Below are 20,808 nucleotides of genomic sequence, written 5' to 3'. Positions count from 1 at the left end.
TGTGGATCTGACCATCATCCTCCTACCTCCATCTCAAATATACCTGGGTTTACAGGTGTATGCCACCACACCTGTCCTCTTTCTAGAATTTTAGCTGTAAAGGGAAAGAACTGAGGTTTTAGCTAGAGGACAATGTAGGATCAAGGGCATATTTTATTCTTTTTTAAGACTGAAGATACTAGAATACATGTTTAGACTTATAAGGAATGAACTATTTCAGTTGCCCCTATGTGAAAATTTGGCAGTCTGGAGACGTCTTTGGTGTGACATCTCAGAAGGCAGGTACTGCTAGCATCCCATGGTTAGAGGCCAGGGATGCTGCTAAGCAGTGTGTAATGTATAGGAAAACACCCTCCAAGAACAAAGAATTACTCAACCCCCAAATCTCAATAGTGACAAGATGAATAAATTCTGGTATAGAAAAAAATTTTATATATTGTTTTAAACATGTCTAATAAAATCTTTAATGTTTAGAAATAATCTATTATTAGGGTTTCAGATAATATTCTTTGCAATTAAACCTGAAAAGAAATTAAGGATTTTTCATGTCTTTGCAAACATATTTAGATACATAGTTTAAGTACTTAATAAGTGAGAGTTTAAGGTTCTTTGGAGCTTTAATTCTCTAGGCTTCTGATTTAAAATATTTCAATGAAAGGTACAGTGAATTCTACAGTTCACTCACAAAACAATTGGTTTCCTTTTCGATTGCCAGAACTATTATTAAGCAGAGCATGGGAGTGCTCTGATTCATTACACTCTGTTGCTGTGCTCATTTTGCTACTTGTTCTGATTCTCAGATACTTCTGACAGCTTTATGTAAGGTTCTGCAGGCTTCCTTCTCCTGTTCTCTTTGATGTTGATGATCCCCAGTTTCCATATGTGGCTCTCCTCTCTTGTCCTTCAGTTCTCTTTGGAGGTTTAACTAAGGTCTCTACGCTAATAATTTATCTTTCTGCTTCATTTTTCTCTGACCTACAGAGGCTTATGTCTATCTTCTGTACTCTCCACACCCCAGAGCTCAAGTTGCATGAAACTTGAAGTACTAATAACAACTCATTCGTACACACACACACGCAATATTAGCATGCTTTTCTTTCTGGTTCCATAATTCCATTAGTAACTTTTTACAACCACAGATCTTAACAAAAGGATGAATATCAGGTATCCTCTGATGTCAGGTCATCTCTGTCCTTCACATCTAACTTGTCCTTGAGTTCTCTCAGGTTTGTCACTAGTGTATCCCTGCCACTGTCCTTGTCACCTCTTGTGTGAGGTGAAACAATATTACATCATGCCTGGGTAACCGCAGTACTCCATACCTGATTTCTCAGCCTCCATCTACCCTGGTAACCCTCAAACCACCCTTGGTGGCAACAGTAGTCATGCCAGGCCTCTACTGTAACCTCAAATAATATGTAAATTAAGTCTTTGTTCCAAATGGGTAGTCAGAGGAATGAAATTAAGGCAAGTGAGCTTTCTGGGAAGGAAAGCTCCACGAGCCAATCCGGGAGCGCAGTGTGTCCCTGGGCAGGATGCACAAGCCAGAAGTCAGTGGTTGTCATGGTGATGAGGGAAGAGGTCATAGTGCTGGGCTGATGGGGGCTCAGCTCCTCCACCATCATGATCTCTGCCCACGCTTAAGGATCGTGCAGGGACGAGGAGTCTTGTCTAGGCAGAATCTGCCTCCTCCCTGTACCCTTTCCTTATTTCACTCTCTCTGTGACCCTGTTCCTCACCGTGCTAAGGATTTGGGGAGAAGGGGAGGATCTCTGCCTCACCAAGATTTTAATTTCATTGGGGATGTGCCCGGTCTGCCTTATTCTCTGCCGTGTCCCCAAGACTCACAACTCACTCTCCTCACCCATTGTGAGGATCATGATCCAACATGCTGCCTCTGGTCCCCTGCCCTCAGTCCATCACCAACTCCTAGATCTTTCCCCAGCTAAGACATCCACTGCTCAGTCTGGTAGGGTATTTCTCCCTGCAAACAGACAGCTCCTCTCAGTGTTATATGGCGTAAGTAAGCATTCTGCTTCTACCTAGAAACTAACCTCAACCAATACGCTGGTTGTTTGTCAGTGCCTTGTCACCCTCACTTAACCATTGAACTGCCAGGGCTAAAAACCTCCATTTTCTCTACCCTTTTAGTCTTTATTATGCTGTGCATCTAGTCTTTCCAACTCCTCCTCCATCTTACTACAAGTACTTATTATTAGCACAGACATCCATTTGTCACTTTTGTTTTCCAGCACGTCTTTACATTTTACTTATTACTGTTAGGCACAAATATATGTAATCACATACACATAGAATCTCATTGGTTCCCCACTTCTGATACCATCCTAAGGCTAATTCCACATTCTCATTGCTAAATTATGCCTTCATCCTCCTCAGTCTGTCTTTCCCTATTGGTGTCTGTTACTCTACCCCTGCTGAAATGATTCTTTCATTCTTCTTCATTCAGCAGTTTTGTCCCACTGTTCTGTCTATGCCATTGTTTCTGCGACTTTAGTGTACATACGAAATCACCTAGGGATCTTGTTAAAATGTGTATTCTGATACATTAGGCCCCAACGGAGCCATAGATTCTGCATTTCTAAACAAATTACCTGGTGTATCAGATGCTACTAGTTGCAAGATTATACTTTGAATGGCAAAGATATACACGGAATGCTTCCCCTCCTGTATCAGTGCCCCTGCCTTAAGCACATATATTGCCTCCTTCCCATACCTTCCTTTCTCTGCAGCTCCAGCTTCCTCCTCTGTATTGTTTAGTGCCTTTCACTTGGCTATAAAGGGGAAGTTGTCTAGTGAACTTTCTCTCACTGGGCTGTGAGTTCTCAGAGTAGCAGCTCATGTACAAATCTTTCTACCTCCAGCACAGTACTAATAACATTAAAAGATTGTTGAATGAAAGAGGCAGAATCTTATCAGTGTACCAGTCAAATGTTTGACTATAACTTGCTTGTTGATTTGTTTGACTTTGTAGCAAGTTAAGTTTAAAATTTGAGAGACAATATCAAGATTTCTAAACAGACATTGAGTAAAACCCTGCATACTTATTGCTGCCTCAACAAAGGCAATTTTTAGTAACTAAGTAATGTCTTATTGTGTACAGTTAATTGAAGGTTGTGATTCTGAGGGCTGGGGATGTTGCTCAGTAGAGTGCTTGTCTAGTATGTGTTAGGCCCTGGATTCAGTCCCCAGCAACCTCGCAAGAAAGTTGTCATCCTAAAATGAAAAATAAACTTCTCATCATAATAGATATGAAAACAAGCTAGGTAAGTAAACATTCAAGCCAAAGGGAAAGGCTTTGAAGGAATTGATTGCTATTAGTTTTTAAAGAATTATGAATGAATACCAAAGTATTGAAGGGTGATAATCTTTCTATTCTATTAAATTTGCTCCAGCTTACTAATAAGCTATTTTCTTTTGTGGCATAATTTTTCTTTTATAGCCCCAACACAATAAACATTTTTGTAGATATTTTACCTGAAAAACTTCTTACTATTCATTCCAAAAACAGAAAAAAATGTATTTGAAAATGTACAATTAGGGGGAAATTATTTAGCTCAGAATTCAGCAGTGTATAAAAGTAATTAGGGATTGTCAGACAAATTCATGTATATACATATATATAAATGTGGATATAGACATACATGTTGAAATCAAGAAAATTGTAAATATGCTTTTGATCATAATTTATTGCTTAGTAGCCTCTCACAAGTGAGAGATTGCCACCAGAATATAAGCATCCTGAAGGCAAGAACTTGAGGCATCTTGTTCACTGCTGTATCCCTAGTATCTAAAATAGTTTGTGAGATATACTAGAATTAAAAGATGAGACAAGAAAACAAATAATTTGCATTTCCAGCTCAGTTTCTATTTCATCTTTTCATATTATGTGGATCCTATCATGTTTATAACTTTGTCCTTATAATAGTAGATGATTGACAACAGCCTACATGTCTGTGAATAGAGGACTATTTAATAGAGCATGACACATATACATAATAGAATAAAATGCATCTATAAAAAAGAGAGACATCTGTAAAATGGTTTTAAAAATAACAAGTTATATCTGTGAAGGTAGAGGATATAATGATATGTATCAAAAGCTGTTGTAGGGGGAAGGGGAGAGAAATGACCCAAACATTTTATTCACATATGAATAAAAGAAAAAAAAAAAAGAAAACTGTTGTATAATGAGGGGTGGGAGGGAAGGAGTAGAGTAAGGGAGAGTAATGGAAGGGGTTGAACTGACCAAAGTAAAGCATACTCACACTGGGGATACATTGAAAAATCCCTTTGAACACTGACTTAGGAATTAATAACAAAAGACAGGACTATAAAATAGGTACAATGGGATGGATACTTCTGGGAGAAGGAAGAGTGAACAAAGGAGATTAAGGTGAGGGAATATGGTTGATGGACTTCATATTCCTGTACAAAACAGAACAATGAATCCTCTTGCAATTGCTTTAAGTGGGGTGGGAGGGGTCAAAGGGGTAGGTGGTGGGGTGATATAACCAATGTACGATGTAAGCCTATTTGGAATTGTCACAATGAGTTTGCCTGTACAATGAACACATCCTAATAAAAATTTTAAAATAGCAATTTTTAGAGCTATGTATGGATTACACTAACGTTTTCATTTAAAAGCAGGGGTAATGAGTATTGTATTAGTTTAGCTTAGGATTCATCATAACAAAATACCACAGACTGGATGGCTTCAACAACAGCAGTTTATTTTCTTACCTGTCTGGAGACTAAGTCTGAGACCAAATGTCTCAGGTTGGTTTCTTGTGAGACCTCTGTTTTTGATTCGTAGATGATAGTCTTTCTCCATAGTCTTAATCTCTTCCTTATTTGAGGATACCATATTCAACTAGGACTACCCTAATAGCATTGTTTTAACTTAATCACCTCTTTAAAGGCCCCATTCCAGACAGTTACATTCTGAGGTACTGAAGGTTAGGACTTAAACCTATGAACTTGGGAACAAACACAATTCAACCCATAGCAGGTTTATACATGTGCCCAAATTCTTCAGTCTGTATATTTTAAATATTGAATATTGATTATGCTTCAGTAAATACATGTTTAAATGGAAGACAGGAATAAATGTTCATATTTGCTTTGATATGGATAGCAAGAATGATTGCCTTTTGCAGAAGAGGTGAGCACCTAGCAGATACGAGTTCAAAAATGAGACTTTAGAAAAATATGTGAATGTATGTATTACTTATTTTTAAAATCACATAAATATTTTTTAAACATTAATATAGTAGTATTGCTAAGCACTTTGAGGGTTTGGGGGAGGCAGTGGTCGCTATAGGCCGAGGCCATTGGTCCAGCACACAAAACTCTTCACAAGTTCTGCTTTCTGGGGTAGATTTCATTTATCTCTGTCAGAGCCTTAACTGTATGGTCTCTACTAACTTTAACTCTTTTATTTTCTAACATTTTACTGTTTTTTAAATTTTCCTTATCAATATGTTTTTACAGTAAGAAAAATGAAAAGATTTACTTTGTTATAGTAAAACATAGCTAGCTAGTTATATTCAGAAGCAAATTGCAGTTTTCAAAACAGTTTTGGTATGATTTACAATTTGCCTTAACTGATTGCTTTTCCATCTCTGTATCAGAACCTCATTTGCTTCTTAACTTCAAGGCAATTTTTTACTAGTTTGAAGGCCTTAGGAGCAAGTCTAGGCTTTGGTCTTCTGTGAGTTTTTCTCCTTATGATATCAATATTGATTACTCATTTGCTTAAAAGACTGAAGACATAATTTGGACCTCTAATAAAACTTTGGCATAGAAAATTGTTCAAATAATATATATTCATAGAAAGATTTCTTCCATTAATTCATTTCATCTAGCTCTTAAGAATGCTTTAAACTGTGACAGAATTTAATTTTAGAAAAAAACTACAGATACATGTTTTCCCTAAGACACTGCTGTTTTGTCAATGAGTTTGAGCAAGATTATAAAAATAATAGTAAACTTTATAAAGTTAAGTTCAGACTGCATTCTGAAGCCCCTCTTCTTTTCTTGATCCATTTCTGAACTATCTTTGATCTAAAAGGATGACTGTAAACAGTATAGAATTTTGGCATTTTATAAAATATCAAAAGGAGCTGACTAGAGTCCCCTTCAGGGCATAAATTATGAGCTTATGGGTGCCTTCAGAGTTGCTAGATAAAATTTTCTTTTATGCTATAGTTGTTTGTTGGCCATGGTGATACCTTTAGTCACATTCAATTCAGAGGTAGGCTCTGGAGCTATCTCTTTACTCTTGTCTTCTATGCCAATTCAAAGTCCTCTGAGGAATAAAGAGACAAGGAAAGTTCTTGACCTGGCTCTGATTATAACACAAACTTTTCCAGGAATCAGCTTCTTCACCTATAAATTGAAAGGATAGCAGTTAAGACTTTATAAACACTTATCATGTTTTATATGCTTCATGTATTTATTTATACAACCACTTCCTGAAATGAGCACTGTAATTATCCAGAATTTTAAAACTGAGGAAATAAACCATAGTGACCTTTGATCGCCATTTTCCTTCTTTATTTCTTCTGCTGTGTTTATAGATTATGTAGAAAATGTTGGGTACATATTTCTTACATAAACTTTCTAAAATCAGTGACCTCATACTTCTTGAAGAGCGCATTCTTAATATTATATGAAAATAGAAATTCATATAACTATTTTCTGTACACTGTGAAAAGAAATGTGGTGCCTTATTTAATTGGTGAAGTATATAGAGTTGTGAGCATTGTGCCTGAAACTTTCTGAGTTTGTTCCTCTAAACTATACGGCTTCAGCCTTAGCTCTGTTGCTTTCACCCTTCTTGTTGGCTCTCTGCTGCTGGAATTAATAATTTTCTGAATCTCACAGAATCCTAGCTGTGGAGGTTCTGCCAGGATCCCTTGTAGGTGCCCTTGTGGATTAAGTACCCTCAAGTAGCTTCCAGTATAGGAGCTGGAAAACAGGGAGGGGAAATGAAGTTTCTATGAAGGGTTTTGGTTTGGTTTAGTTTGATTTCTTTTCAATCTTTTTCTGAGTCCCAACATTTGAAAACTATAATTCTATAAATTTTGTTTTATTTTGGTTTTAATAAGCAGTGGAAAGATTCCCATTGTCTCTTGCAAAGCGGGTATCTACATCTCAAATGTGAATTGTCTTTCAAAAATATTTCTGTAAACTATTTATTTTCAATTACCATCAAACCCACATTATTTGCACAGTAAGACATTCTGTACTAAATAATTAAGAACAAGCAGACCTGAGAAATGATCACTTTTCAGGGTGTTTCTCCAAGGAATCTGCTGAATTTTCTTAGGTTTTGATGTTAGGCTTCGTTAGGTTTGGTTTTCAACTCTCCTTTCAACAGTAATGGAAGTTTTTTTGGATTGTGCAGAAGAATATAAAAATGGGTGGTGGAATGGCAGCAAGATAGGCATAACTATATCTTGACCATAAGCTGCAAATTGCTTTATATAGCTTTAATTATCTATAAATGTGATTTTAGAGCCCTTTGTTCAAAATACCTGAGGTTATGTAGAAATGTACCTTATATTGTGATATATTTAACTAATTTTGCTTGTAGGTATAATAAATTGCTTTCTATTTCATTTGCCATAATCCACATTTAGTTAGTGAATTGTCAATTTTCTGGTACACTATTCAAGATGGCTTGTGCTGTATACTGAACAGAGATTTGAAGTGATTGTGACTTTTCATGTAGAAATTAGATTTTAGTGAAAGGTACCATTATTGCCAGAAATGGATTTTTTAATAACTGGCTCACCTCACTTTACTTCTTTCTTTATAGACCCTTTGTTTCCTGCTTATCCAGTTCCAGGGTTGATTTACAGCAAAGCTAATAAAGCTTAAACTTTAAGATTCCTCACTTGTCCATTTCCCTACAGGGACTGTGGCAGTTTTGTATTGTTAATTTAGTACTCATTCTCTTAAAGAGGGCCCTTTTGATTATATAAGCCTTGGCCTTACAAAACTACATCTGCATACAACTTATGACTATATCTCATTGGAATCCTTTGTAGGGGCATAGCAGAGAGGACCAAAAAAGTAAAAATAGAACAACTTTTTTGAAATCTGAAATCATGCAATCAAAGTGGGGAAAAAAATGGATTCTTTTTTTCCATGCAGTTTCCAAAGCTATCCCAAGTACTAGGAGTCTTTGTTGGTGTAGCATCCTTTTCATAAAACTTTACTCAGTCTTCATTGTTTTGCTCATGGGCAGATTATCTTCAGCTCTTGGCCTGTGTACAAGGCATTTAATAGTGGGCAAGATCCCGACTGACAAAGTTGCTTTACCTCTTCCCCTAGTCCTACCGTAACAGGAGAAGGGAGCAAGTAATGTGCGGGGAGAAGAGAGCTTTTAACAGTTCACAGACCTGTACTTTATAATCAGATGATCTTCTTACTACTTCCCCTCCACACCTTAGCCTAGGACTAGGATAAAACAATTGAGACACCTAGGGTGGAAAGTTAAAGCCAGAATTTATTAGACCACTGATAAAAATTATCATTCCCATCCCCAATTTCAAAAAGATAGGACTTAATGTTTTCCATTATGTTTACTTAATAAACCAAATGCAAAAGCAGGACATGATACCAAGGAGATATCTGGTCACTGAATAAATCACTTGCCAGCTTTGAGATTTTAGGAAAAATAACTTCCCTGAGCCTTATTTTTCCGAATTTAAAGGGTCGCTCTGAGAATTACATATATTTATGTGATATGTGTAGTGCTTATAATAGGCGGTCACTCCCTCTTCACAGGGTTCCTTCTGTACATGGGCTGCAGCCAGGCCCCGAGTACAGTCTGCCCAACTGGGCACATTCACTTGATTAAAAAGTGCATGACTATCAAACTGTATTTCCAGAGAATGATAAGGAGCAGGAGACACTGCCATCTCTGGATAAGCCTGGCTGGTACTCCCAAGGAAATGCTGTCCACCTCTATGAACTTCTGAAGAAAATGACTGGCAAACCTGAACCCAAGGTATTTTCTGATGGAGGCAGAATCCGTCATGTCCACTTGCAGATACAAAAAGTTGTAAACTAAAACCATAGCTGTAAATGCATTCAGGTTAATTTTCTAAGGAAGAGTTGTCCCCCTCTGCCTATCTACCACATCTCTTCTTTTATCTCTTCTTGTTCAATAAGCTTTTTCTTTGTTGATATAGACTTGGTCTTTATCTGTGAGAGGAAAGAGCAAGAAATCCAAGCAGGGAGCCATAAATGTAGGGATTATTTGGGATTCATATATGGAATACCTGAGGAATGATCTCCTGATCACAGTTCATCAGAAAAGTTTGTGAGATTTGAACTCAGGGCTTTATGCTTGCTAGGCAGGTGCTCTACCACTTGAGCTATGCCCCCAGCCCTCTTTGCTTTATTTATTTTTCCAGTAGGGTCTTGCATTTATGCCTGGACTGGCCTATGCCATGTGATCCTCCTATTTATGCTCCCTGCCTAGCTAGAATGTTAAGCATGTGCCACCACACCCAGATTTTATTAGTTGATAATAGGGTCTGGCAAACTTTTTGCGTGGGCTGGCCTCCAACCTCAATCCTCCCCTCTTTGCCTACTGAGTAGCCAGGATTACAGGTGTGAACCACTACCCCCAGACCAAAAAACAATTCTATGTAAAACAAGCAATAACTAAAATTATACTACTGACGAGCCTAAGGGGACACAATTGGTTTTGACATCCTGATCACATTATTATTGTTGGACAGTGGTAAAATATGAAAGGAGAGATCATTGGGTAACTAAGCCCTGCTCCCTTGGCTTCTACATTCCACAGCCCCCTGAGGACTCCTGAGGGGTTTAGTGAACAAAGGAGTTTGACTTGCAGGTTCTAGTTCCTATACCATCCTTAACCTCATTTTCTCATCTGCAAATTGAAGGGCGTAGACTAGATCAATGAGGCTTTGCCTCGGAATACCCAGGAAATTCTGAGGGAAATCTAGAAAGCTAGATTTCATACACCCCACCATAATCTTTTCTGTTTCAGCATATCTGAGATGGAGCCCAGAAGCTCTTTTGAGAGTGCTGTGATATTCATTCTTGATAATACGTAACCCACTCTAGTAAGTTGTCTCTAGTATCTCACCAGCTTTTCTAGGGTCAGGTTTAATTGTAAACACACAGGGTGACTTCTTCTTTAGGAAATTAATTAAACTTCTTATCTCCTACCTTTCTCCTACCTGTAAATGGGTTGTTACGTCTTAACATGGAGTTAAATCAAGTGAGATAAGTCACTGGTCACCTGTGAAGTTATTCGAGTAAGTTTAAGATGTTCATACCATTTCTAGTTGTCATACTCTGATGTCTGTTGAAGAATTTTCTTCTATCTTCCACAAAATGGCTGCCACTCTCACAATTTTCATTCCTCAAACAGAATTTGCTGTCTGACTTATAGGTCGTTTACTTTGGTGACAGCATGCATTCAGATGTGTTTCCCGCCCGTCACTATAGTAACTGGGAGACAGTCCTTATCCTGGAAGAACTCCGAGGGGAGGAAGGACAGAAGCCTGAGGAGTCAGAGCCTCTGGAGAAGAGAGGGAAATATGAGGTAATGGCCCATCAGCTCTTTTCTTGAAAGAAATCTTGATGTTTGAAAGCTAAAGTATTCTCATACTACCTGACTTCAAAATTATCTTTGTTAAATGCCCTCATATTTCTGTAGTTTGTTTTAAAATCAGTAATTGTGTTAATGGGGCTCATCCTTAGCAAATGTTTCAAGCTAAAACTTGTTAGTATCTATGAAAACCTATCATGTACTTTTCTCCTTATGTTTAAAGGCAAGTGAGACAATCATGATTTTTGCACAAATATCTTTAGACATAAACCTAGATCTCCCACCTTATAAAAGTAGACTGCTTTAATATGTAAGTTCAGGATTGTTCCTCTGCACAGAACACTTCCAGGGAGAAGGGCAGAGCAACACAGCAAAAACAGCACCTCCTGCTTCCATGTGGAGAGGACAGAATGCAGATACCTTTGATTGCTACAGCAGGAGGGAAAGTCTACCAAGACAGCTAAAAAGAAAGCACCACATGAGAGTTCTTTGTACATTGTGATTGTTCAGAAGAGTGTAGGTTAGTTTTTCCAACTAAATCTCAAGCATGGAGAATATTAAATATACTTTCTTTTTGGCATGTTCACAGACTGAATGCAAAATAATTTAATTCTGTATTTCTAATTACTTTATTCAGCCTAAATACACTTTCAAAATATAATTAAAAACCAAATTAGCCCAATCATCTCAAGACTGATGCTGTGAAATAAAACACTTAACAAATAACTACATTCTGTTGAGATTAACTATTTGCTTCACTGAGGTTTGACTTTGATTTCTCAGACATTTGTAGCAATTTTCATTCTAAACAAGTCCACCTGGAATTTAAGGATCACAAAGTATAGATTTAACATGCCTATTCCCAAAAAATCTGAAGTGCTTCAAAATCTGAACCTTTTTTGAATACCAATATGAAACCCAATTTTTTTGGAGGGTGGGATTTTGGAGCATTTTGGGTTTGGGATTTTCAGATTAGGGATGCTTAACCAGTAAAGTCTATATAAATATCCCAAAATCTAACATACTTTTAGCCCTAAGCATTTCAGATAAGAGATGTTCAACCTTTATATAAAAATTTCAATGAATGCAGACAAAAAAATACAAAGGCCCCTATATAACTTTCCAAGTTCCCATGTAAATATGGGGTATGATAGAACATTACCAATCAGCAGAAAAGGATACAATTCAGTAAATACCACTTAGCATATGACAAAAAATAAGATTATCCTTTTTCTCATTCTACATGTAAAATAAATTCTGAAGAGATTATAGACCTAAATGTAAAAAATACATCTTTAAAATTTACTGAAGATAATTCTGATTTTTGTGACTTCAGTGGGAAATGATTTCTCAAGTTACAACCCAGAGAACAATAATAAGTAGAGAAGTTGATAACCGGGGCTGCATCAATATTAAATATTTTTGTTCAAGATGCCTGGAATATTGTTCACTAATGGGCAAAAAACAGGGAAGAGTCTTGCACCATCCATTTGGCTTGAACCTTATGAAATTGCTATTTTTATGTGTCAAAAACAGGTAAACAACCACAATTTAATATGGTTCGACCCTATAAAACTAACAATTGGTTGATAACTAGCATATAAGAAGAAATTTAAAACTTGGCAGGAAATTAGACAAAAGGTATCAGGCAGTTGACTGAAGGGGAAAGTTTAAATGTGAGAGGAGACTCCCATCCTCATTAGTCGTACATAAAGTACAAATAAAACCATAGTAATTACCACCTTAAAGTCATCACTTTGGTAAAACTGAGCCTGGATTTTTACTTTGATTTACTACTATAATAAAATAGTCTGAGATAAATTTCTGTGAGCTAACTTAGAAATACATAAAGCAAGACCAATATTATTTACCAAAGTTTCACGCCATTGCATTTGACAACTCTATACTTTTCAGTCAGAAAACAAATACCGTTTTATTTAGAATTATACCTGTATTATAACCACCACCCTTTGGAAACTCCCTAAACGAAGAGTATATCTGTGATAGAGACTATAGCTATCCCTAGATGTAAAATATATTCATCTCTCAGTACTCCCAGTGAATAGCTAGAAAATGACCAACTAACCCTTTAAAAAGCCAGTTCCAGTTCAAGATAAGGGATACTTAATAAGTAATAATGAATGTAATTTCCTTTCCAAAAATGTAATAGGTACCCAGAGCTTGTTTACAGATTCCTACAGGATTTTTCTATTTTGATTTACTTATTGAATTCAAAAATATGAGATTAATTAGTTGCAGATTCATTATTAATCACAATTATTATTCTGTTCTCTTGTTTCAGAGACCAAAGGCAAAGCCTCTAAATACCTTATCTAATAAATGGGGCTCTTTTTTTATTGATTCAATTTCGGGACAAGAAAACACAGCCGACTCTATGGTTCATACGTGGTCTTCTAAGAGAATCAGTACTTACAGCACTATTGCAATTCCAAGTATTGAAGCCATTGCAGGTAAGGGGGAAAATACCTATGCAGCTTTACCTGCCTCTAGATAGTAATGACTATAACTAGAATTCTTGTCTTTAAAAGAAGGAAACCTTCCCATGATGTTGATTTATTTTTCTTGGGAAATATCTTCCAGATTGGGCAGCCTGGGTAATCAAGACCAGTCCTTCTGGAGGAACCAACTACCAAAGCTGGGCCTTTTTAAAAAAGTCTTCAAATATGATAAATGTAGAGAAGAATTACCAGGAAAGGTTGCTTAGGAGGAGTAAGGTGAAACTGGCTTTGGGGCAGCTTTTCCCCCTCAGAGTATTTGCTGATTCCAGAGAGGCCACCAAAGAGAGTGAGTGAGCCTTTCAGTTGCTTCCTGGATCTGATGAGATAAGAACTGGAAGAGAGGGTCTGCCTAAGGAGGGGTAGGCTTGATGAACAACCTCAATCTCTATTGAGACCCTGATGGGTTTTACCTAAGATAATAAGGATCAATTGGGAAGTAACCCCCATTTTCACAGGAACTAAAGCTCAGCTTCGAATTAACTGAGCTGATTATTCTAGGTTTCAAATTTTTGTCCTAAAAGCAATTCATATAATGTTAAGCACATAATGAAAATTAGCCTGGCACATTAGTATATAAGGCCATAGTAATAGAATAACCATGTTTACTATGATCAAATATAGAAAAGAATGAGAAATTTGGTACAGATTTATAAACTATGAAAAGAATTTAAATACTTAAAAAGTCAAAATTAGGGATGTAATGGGTGGATTTAATAGCAGAAGACACAATGGGAAATAAATTATGGCACTGTAAAATAGATCAAAAGAAAATATCCAGAATGAAGCACTAAGAAAAATCATGGGAGACATAAGAGAGGCTAAAGGAGGCATGAAATATGTAGCAAGAAGGAATAAAGTTTTCTGTAATTAGACTCCCATGAGTAGCTGAGTTAATATGGAGCATTTAGGAAAAAATCCATTATTAACATAAGAGAAAAATCACTTCATAATGATAAATTCTCAGTTCTCAGAAACATATATAGTAACACCAAGTCTGAGGTATTCACTAGGCCCCCTTCCTCTTTCATACCAGAACTTAATCTCTCCCTGTTTTTACAGTATCAAGAAAATGCTCAAAAGCCTACCCTGCTTTATAGAGGTATATGCTTCCTGTGTAGATTCTTAGTTTCCAGTTTCTCTTCTGACTCTGGCGATGAAAACCAGAGTCCCTTCCTTTACATTAGACAACTAACCCTTCAATTTTTTGTCTCTGCAGTCCCACAAGAATACCAAGAACTACTAATTTTTCTGCTGCCAGTAGCTATCCCTGCTACCAGCTAGAATTCAAATGCCTAAGGAGAACTAGTTTCTCCTTCCTGGGAATTGTGTGTCCTTAAGTGCTGATTGCCTCTTCTGCTCTCCAGCAACTTCACTCTTATGTTTATATTTTGTCCACGTTTTCTAGTTGTTTCAGCTCAAGGTTAGGAATACAGTCTAGTTGAATTTTGGGACTGAAAATTCTTCTTCCTTAAATTGGGAAGGTTGCATTTCCTCCTTCACAGAATGGATGTGAGAGAAAGTAAAACAAGATATGTGTTTAAATTATTGGTAGGTTGATGACAATGACCCTGAGACATATACAGTCTTTAAAAGAACCATCCATATGTCAGCATACAAATGAAGTATGTCAATATAACCTACTGTTTGAAATATCTTGTTCTCATTGGTTTCAAAAGCGTGGTTTATTTTTTCTTGTTCCATGCTTACACATATAAAATTAAAGATAATCTAAATACAATTCCTCCTTTTATAAAATATTGTCCTGTTAAAGAAATGAACTTTGTAAATTTCAAGGGTAGCCCAGAATTAAAGAATTATTTTCAGCCTTTATAGGTTACCCATTTTCTTTCAAAATAGCTCATTTTTAGTGAGAGAATATGATAATGGAAACCAGTGGATTATTATAAATTACCCAGGTAAAAACTTTCAAGGTATGATTATGAATAGTAAGAAAGTCAAAGAAAAGTGAAAATATTCTAGAATTTAAATATTTTTCCAAAGAACTGGAAAATGATCCTCTCTTTTTAACCATAACCTCAGTGTATCTCCCATTTTCATATTCTAAATACTTCCTTCACAGCACCCAAGAAAAAGAAGTGATAGGACCTTTGTCTGCTGTCCAGCTTTTCTCAGGAAGAAATACTAAATAGGACTTGCCCCTACTCAAACAAAGCTAAACAAGTCCCTATTTGTGGGGAAAAACTGAGAGTTCTTTCATATCCAATCATTTATTTTGATATTCAAGATACTTCCTCTACATTCTAAGTGTTAACTAGTGTGAGCTAGCACACTTTCCTGTAATTCTTATGAAGAATACGTGCTTCACACAGAACTTCAGATTTGTTACCATGGTAACAGTTTTATATTGCTGGATACTTACTGTGTAACTTAGCCCCAAGTAAGAAAGGTGGTTAGAAGAAAAACAGTGTAATGGTCATGACTTTAGAGAGGTTAAAGATAGAATCTTATGTAAATGTTATCCTGCTGGTCTTTTTTTAAAGTCCCAATTCTGTCCATATTATCTTATTTACATTGAACTTACTGTGTAAGAATATTTATTCATTTGGCTTACTTCATTTAATTGTGCCCCAAATGTATACAATATGATTGATGTTATGGTGTATTTAGTACACAGAGCATACAGAAAACTATTGGGATAAGCAAGAATTTGGTTCTTTATCTTTCTTTTTTCTTCCAAATAGCATCCAACAATGACTTTCCTATGGCAGAGATTTGAATGTTTTCTTCTTGCTAAATCCAGTCTCATGAATCTCCAGTATGGAAATCATTGTTCTAATACAACAGTTGTCTGACTTAGTTTGTCTTACACCAAGATTTCTTAACAATATCAGATCTTTTCGGTTACTTGGGAGACAAAATAATCCTATGTTTTAATGAGATAAAAAGGGAAAAGCAAAGCTCATACTCCCCTTTTGCCTCTTACAAAACCATTATCCTTAAATGTGCTTATTTCATTCACATTTAAATACCCGGAAGCTATTTTTAGAGTTACTATAAAAGTCTGTATTTAACCATATGTGTAACAATGATTGTTAGTTTATAAGCATTTTGATAAGATAATCTTTTTAAATTTATAATAACACTCACCCAGAGACCTCAACATTTTATGTTCGAAAATGTTTAAGAAAGGGGGAAAAGTAGAGATAATTGGCTCAACTGTTGGCCTGTACCGTTTTGGTAGTTTATCAGAAATATAGGATCCCAAGTGAACAATTTTAAAAACTCAGCTTTATGAGTTTACTTTACAGTGCTTTTTTAAAATGCATGGCCCAAAATGTATTCCAGCTAGCAAAACAGTAACCACCTATGACATTTACTAATCCTGAATGTTTTTCAGATTATAGTAATCCTGGTTTTCTGTGACATCAGGAAGGCAGTGTTCCTACTTATTGTCTAGCACTATTTTTCTTCTCATAAAGATTAACTGATGAGCCTTCATGATCCTCAGTAGCATCTAATATAAAGTATGCCAGCAACGTTTTAAAATAGTACTACTAAAGGATGTTTTACTTATAAAATTTGGTAAATTTGTAAAATAAAGATCACTGCCCTATGTCTGCATGTGGAATGAATGTCATAATGTATGTTATTATGCTTTACTTATACTATTTCTGGCTAATACTTCCTTGGAAAAAAAATGGAGGGGAAGTTTCTGAAGGCTATTGTTGAGAGGCCTATATCAAGACAACACAGTGTTCCACCATCAGTAAAACATGCATTGTATGTTCTCTGTCCTTATTCCCCTTGTGGTCGTGTGTGTGTGTGTGTGTGTGTGTGTGTGTGTGTGTGTGTGTGTGTGTGATTCTTATCACATAGAGGAACATGCTGTTTATGCATATAAGAATTCTTATTTTACTAAGCATTCAAAGATTATTTTTAGTAACCTCTCTTGGGCTATGAAAATTATTAGTTTAAACTCACCAGTTACATGAACCCCTTAATAGGGTAAGGGAGATTTAAATTTTTTTTAATTCAGATGAATATTCTTATTTTATGTGCTAACTTTGGTGTGCAGAGTTAAAATTAAACTCACTAGTTAGAGTTCTGGGATGATTTTCAGTATCTCTAAATGTGATTTCACTTAAAGATTACTATAAATTTTATAGGGAAATACATCTATTTTCTTTATCATAGAAGCTACCCATCCATATTAAAATTATGAAACTAAAATATTCAACTATCAAATTTTGATTTATTTATATTTATGAAAAGTATTTGGACAACTGCAGTATGATCAAATTTTTTTGTTTTTCTCTCATTCCAGAATTACCCTTGGACTACAAATTTACAAGATTTTCTTCTAATAATTCAAAAACAGCTGGCTATTATCCATTGGTCCATTAGACCTTTGTTCCATTACACCAGTGGTCTTATCAAATAACAAGACACGACATCTGAATAAATTATTTTTCCTGAAAATGAAGAACAATATATGCAACAAATACACTGTAAAAAATGTTTTCAAAACATATTGTGAGACTCTTTATATGAACAAGTTTTTAATGAAAATTTATAAGAAATTGGTATTTGTCCATAGGTTTCCTTTTTTATATAAATCATTTTGATGTTAACAACTCCTTATATTAACATCTCAGTTTCTTAGAACTAAAAAGAATATTGTTGTTATTTTCTATACCAATAGTTTTGAGATTAGAATTCACCTAGGAGAAAATACATGAACACACATACATGTATGTATACATATGCCTAATCCAGTGGTTCTCAAAGTGTGGTCTAATAATAACATACCATCACCTAGAACTTGGTAGTGCAAATTTGAAAGCCCCACCCAAAACCTACTGAATCAAAAACTGAGAGTGGGGCCCAGCATTGTGTTTTAACAAGCCCTACAGGTGATCCTGATCCAGTTTGAGAACCAGTGGCTAGACCACATATTCCAGAGATTGGTTTAATTACCCTGGATAAATATAGCTGATCATTGGTATCTTTTATACAGCCTTTATTAAAATTGAGAATAACTGATCTATACTAATTCTTTCATTTTATCACTAAGAACACTGAATCCAGTGAGATTAAATCATTCTTCCAAGCTATTAGCTTTTTAGCTATTTCTGTGCTTCCCAAAATACAGAAATAAAGATACATGATTTCTTTTGAGTTTATAACAGTCAGTACCAGAAGCTAACAATCTCATCCTCCATTGTTACACACTAGTTTTTCTAATCATTTCGAATAGCTTTAATTCATTTTGAATAGCTTTAAGACATACATTCTCAAGGGGAATAAAAATTGGCTCTTGGGTTACAAAACAACCTTAGATAGTATAATGGATTGTGGTCTTCCATAGCTAAAACCTACTTAAGAGAAAAAAATCTCATTCCTTAGTGTTAATTTCTATCACAAGAGAAAATGTTAATTTAGAGTTGTTAGATTTCATTTTTTTAAGCTATTATTTTCTCCTTGGGAAGGGAGGGTGATTTTTTAAAAAGAAAGGAAAAGGTTGAGAAAAAATGCTATAAGGGGCTTTACAGGTATACTATGTCCAGGATTATTGTGTTCTGTGTGATATATATTATTAATATTAGCAGTATTTTTACAAGATGTTTGGGTCCAGCTAATGTTTGCAGTAAGTTTCTGGCTGCTCTTATGGACAGGAACAGGAAACAAACTGGTATCATTTTTCTTGTATTGTACCAGGAATTTGGCATATTGACATATGCAATGAAAAAATATTTTGTTAAAATTTGTAAATGTTCAGATAAATCCCAAATACATTGTGGGAATGGGTATCTCAGGGCAAGTAATAGGTTATTAAATTTTTTTCCCTCAAAGCCAGTAGCTTTGTTTGATGTCTACCAATAAGTTTATGGTGATGTATTTGAAATTGATGTCCAGATTGTCATTGGAGTATTACAAGGAGCATACACAATCAAGCTTAGGGCCAAATGAATGCTAATATCTCACGTATACTCTTAAAAAGTAGAGATTTGATTTCTTTCAAAAATAAAGCTATTTTTCCTTATGCCTGTTTATTCTATTAAGTAAAAAGAATAATCTTTAAGTGTTTATAAACTTCTGTTAATTTAAAAAATGAGAAGCCCAAAATTTTGGCCTTTCAAATCAGAAGTTCTAGTACTACATTTATGGGTACCCACCTAAAAACCCAAAACCAAGTTCCCATCTAATATTGCCTAGCCTTTTCCATGCTATAAAGAGGTTAGTGTTTATTTTTAAGTTTCCTTCCCCCTTTCTAACATGTCATTTCTGACTGTGGTGAATGTTTTTTTGTCAGACTGTAATTCTGCTTTTTAAATTTACATTTTCTATTTTACAAAAAGTGCCAGTGTTTCTAATTGGGTATGAAGAGTAAAAACAATCATCTAGCAATGAATATAAAAATTAAAAAGAATATTAGAAAAAAGTTGTTTTTTCTTTAATGAAGTTATATGGAGTAAGAAAGCAGGAAATTTTCTATCATGACCAGTGACTTTTTCATAGTAATGGAAACATCTATATAATTTTGTCACTTAGAATACTGTTGTCAGTGTAAAACTATTTTCTGTGCACCATCCTTGTTTACTACATTTATGTTAACTGTGCTTCCCTTTGTCTAATTCTCTTAATAAGCTTAAGACAGACTTTTGGAAGAACTGATCATGGTAGATTCTGTGAGTGCTTAAACTTTTTTTCTACAACAGTGTGGTGCTTTAAAAGGAATACCCAAAATATTATGACTGATATATCTGGAAACACAGATACCACTTCAGTTACCAGTAAGGATAGTTTTGCTGTTCAGCCAGATTTTCCTAAAGGTTTGGAGGATAAGTACTTCTGCATTCTCTGTAGTAGAGAGGGCTGTGGATTCTGCAAGTTCTATGAAAATGAATAACCAAGTATTTTTAGCCATCTAAGCAAAAAATTTGACATAAATGGCCCAAAATCTCTGATTTGAGTTAAAACCTAATAATTAAACATACAGTTATACAGAGTTGCTGCCCCTTTGTGCACTTCTTCCTTAGCAAGTTCTACTCCTGAGGTGTAATTTTTCTAGCCCTAGTTAGAAAGATTTAGCTCATTTAGCATGAGCTTTTGTAAGCTCAACCATCTATTTCAAGCTTTATTTTTTTATTCCTCATTTGGACATAATCAGAAAATGACATTTTTCTTGCCCTTGATTTATTATCAGCTTTAGTCTAACCCATGGTGATCAATCTTCTAATATGCCAGCACCACTCATTTGTTACAGAATAACATAGTTCTATTCTGTTTAGTCTATAAAACTAGTTATTAAATTAGATTCAGCATCATATTGATTGCATTTACCAACTGAATGGTTCACTCCAAAAGCCCTGCTCCATTTCTTTGCATTACCTGTTTTTTTCCTCAGTTCTAGACTCCAGTATTTTTTTTTCTTGAGACAGGATCTTGATGTGTAGTCCAGACTAGCTATGAACTTTTAATCTTCCAGCCTCAGCTTCCAGAGTGCACTACCCCAATTATTCTTTATGCAGCCCTCTAAACTAGTTAAGAGATTCTGTCATCCTCTGATCACCAAAGAAGGATTATCATTTTGGTCTACTTAGGCCATATTGCCCTATGAGTAGTGACACACTTCATAATTGCCCTGTGACCTTTTGGTAACATTAATGATTCTCCAACTTTTATTAACCTACACAACACAAA

The 20,808-nt window shown here is 35.5% G+C and overlaps 1 protein-coding gene across 4 annotated transcripts in view; it reads left to right on the top strand.

Annotated features, from left to right (window-relative positions):
* The window catches only part of Nt5dc1 (5'-nucleotidase domain containing 1), a 141,505-nt gene extending 122,358 nt beyond the window's left edge, over positions 1-19,147 (top strand). For 3 of the 4 annotated variants that reach the window (XM_074076082.1, XM_074076088.1, XM_074076094.1), the window contains 5 exons: positions 8,922-9,040; positions 10,466-10,618; positions 12,927-13,095; positions 13,226-13,429; positions 17,429-19,147. In XM_074076082.1, coding sequence (XP_073932183.1) covers positions 8,922-9,040; positions 10,466-10,618; positions 12,927-13,095; positions 13,226-13,429; positions 17,429-17,508 — 725 coding nt within the window. In that variant the 3' untranslated portion in view covers positions 17,509-19,147. The remainder of the gene's footprint in view (positions 1-8,921; positions 9,041-10,465; positions 10,619-12,926; positions 13,096-13,225; positions 13,430-17,428) is intronic. The other variant, XM_020176025.2, reaches the window with a different exon arrangement.
* Positions 19,148-20,808: the final 1,661 nt, after the last annotated feature.

The sequence above is a fragment of the Castor canadensis genome, chromosome 1 (assembly GCF_047511655.1).
Source record: "Castor canadensis chromosome 1, mCasCan1.hap1v2, whole genome shotgun sequence".
NCBI lineage: Eukaryota > Metazoa > Chordata > Mammalia > Rodentia > Castoridae > Castor > Castor canadensis.
This window is presented reverse-complemented; position numbering and strand designations above follow the sequence as displayed.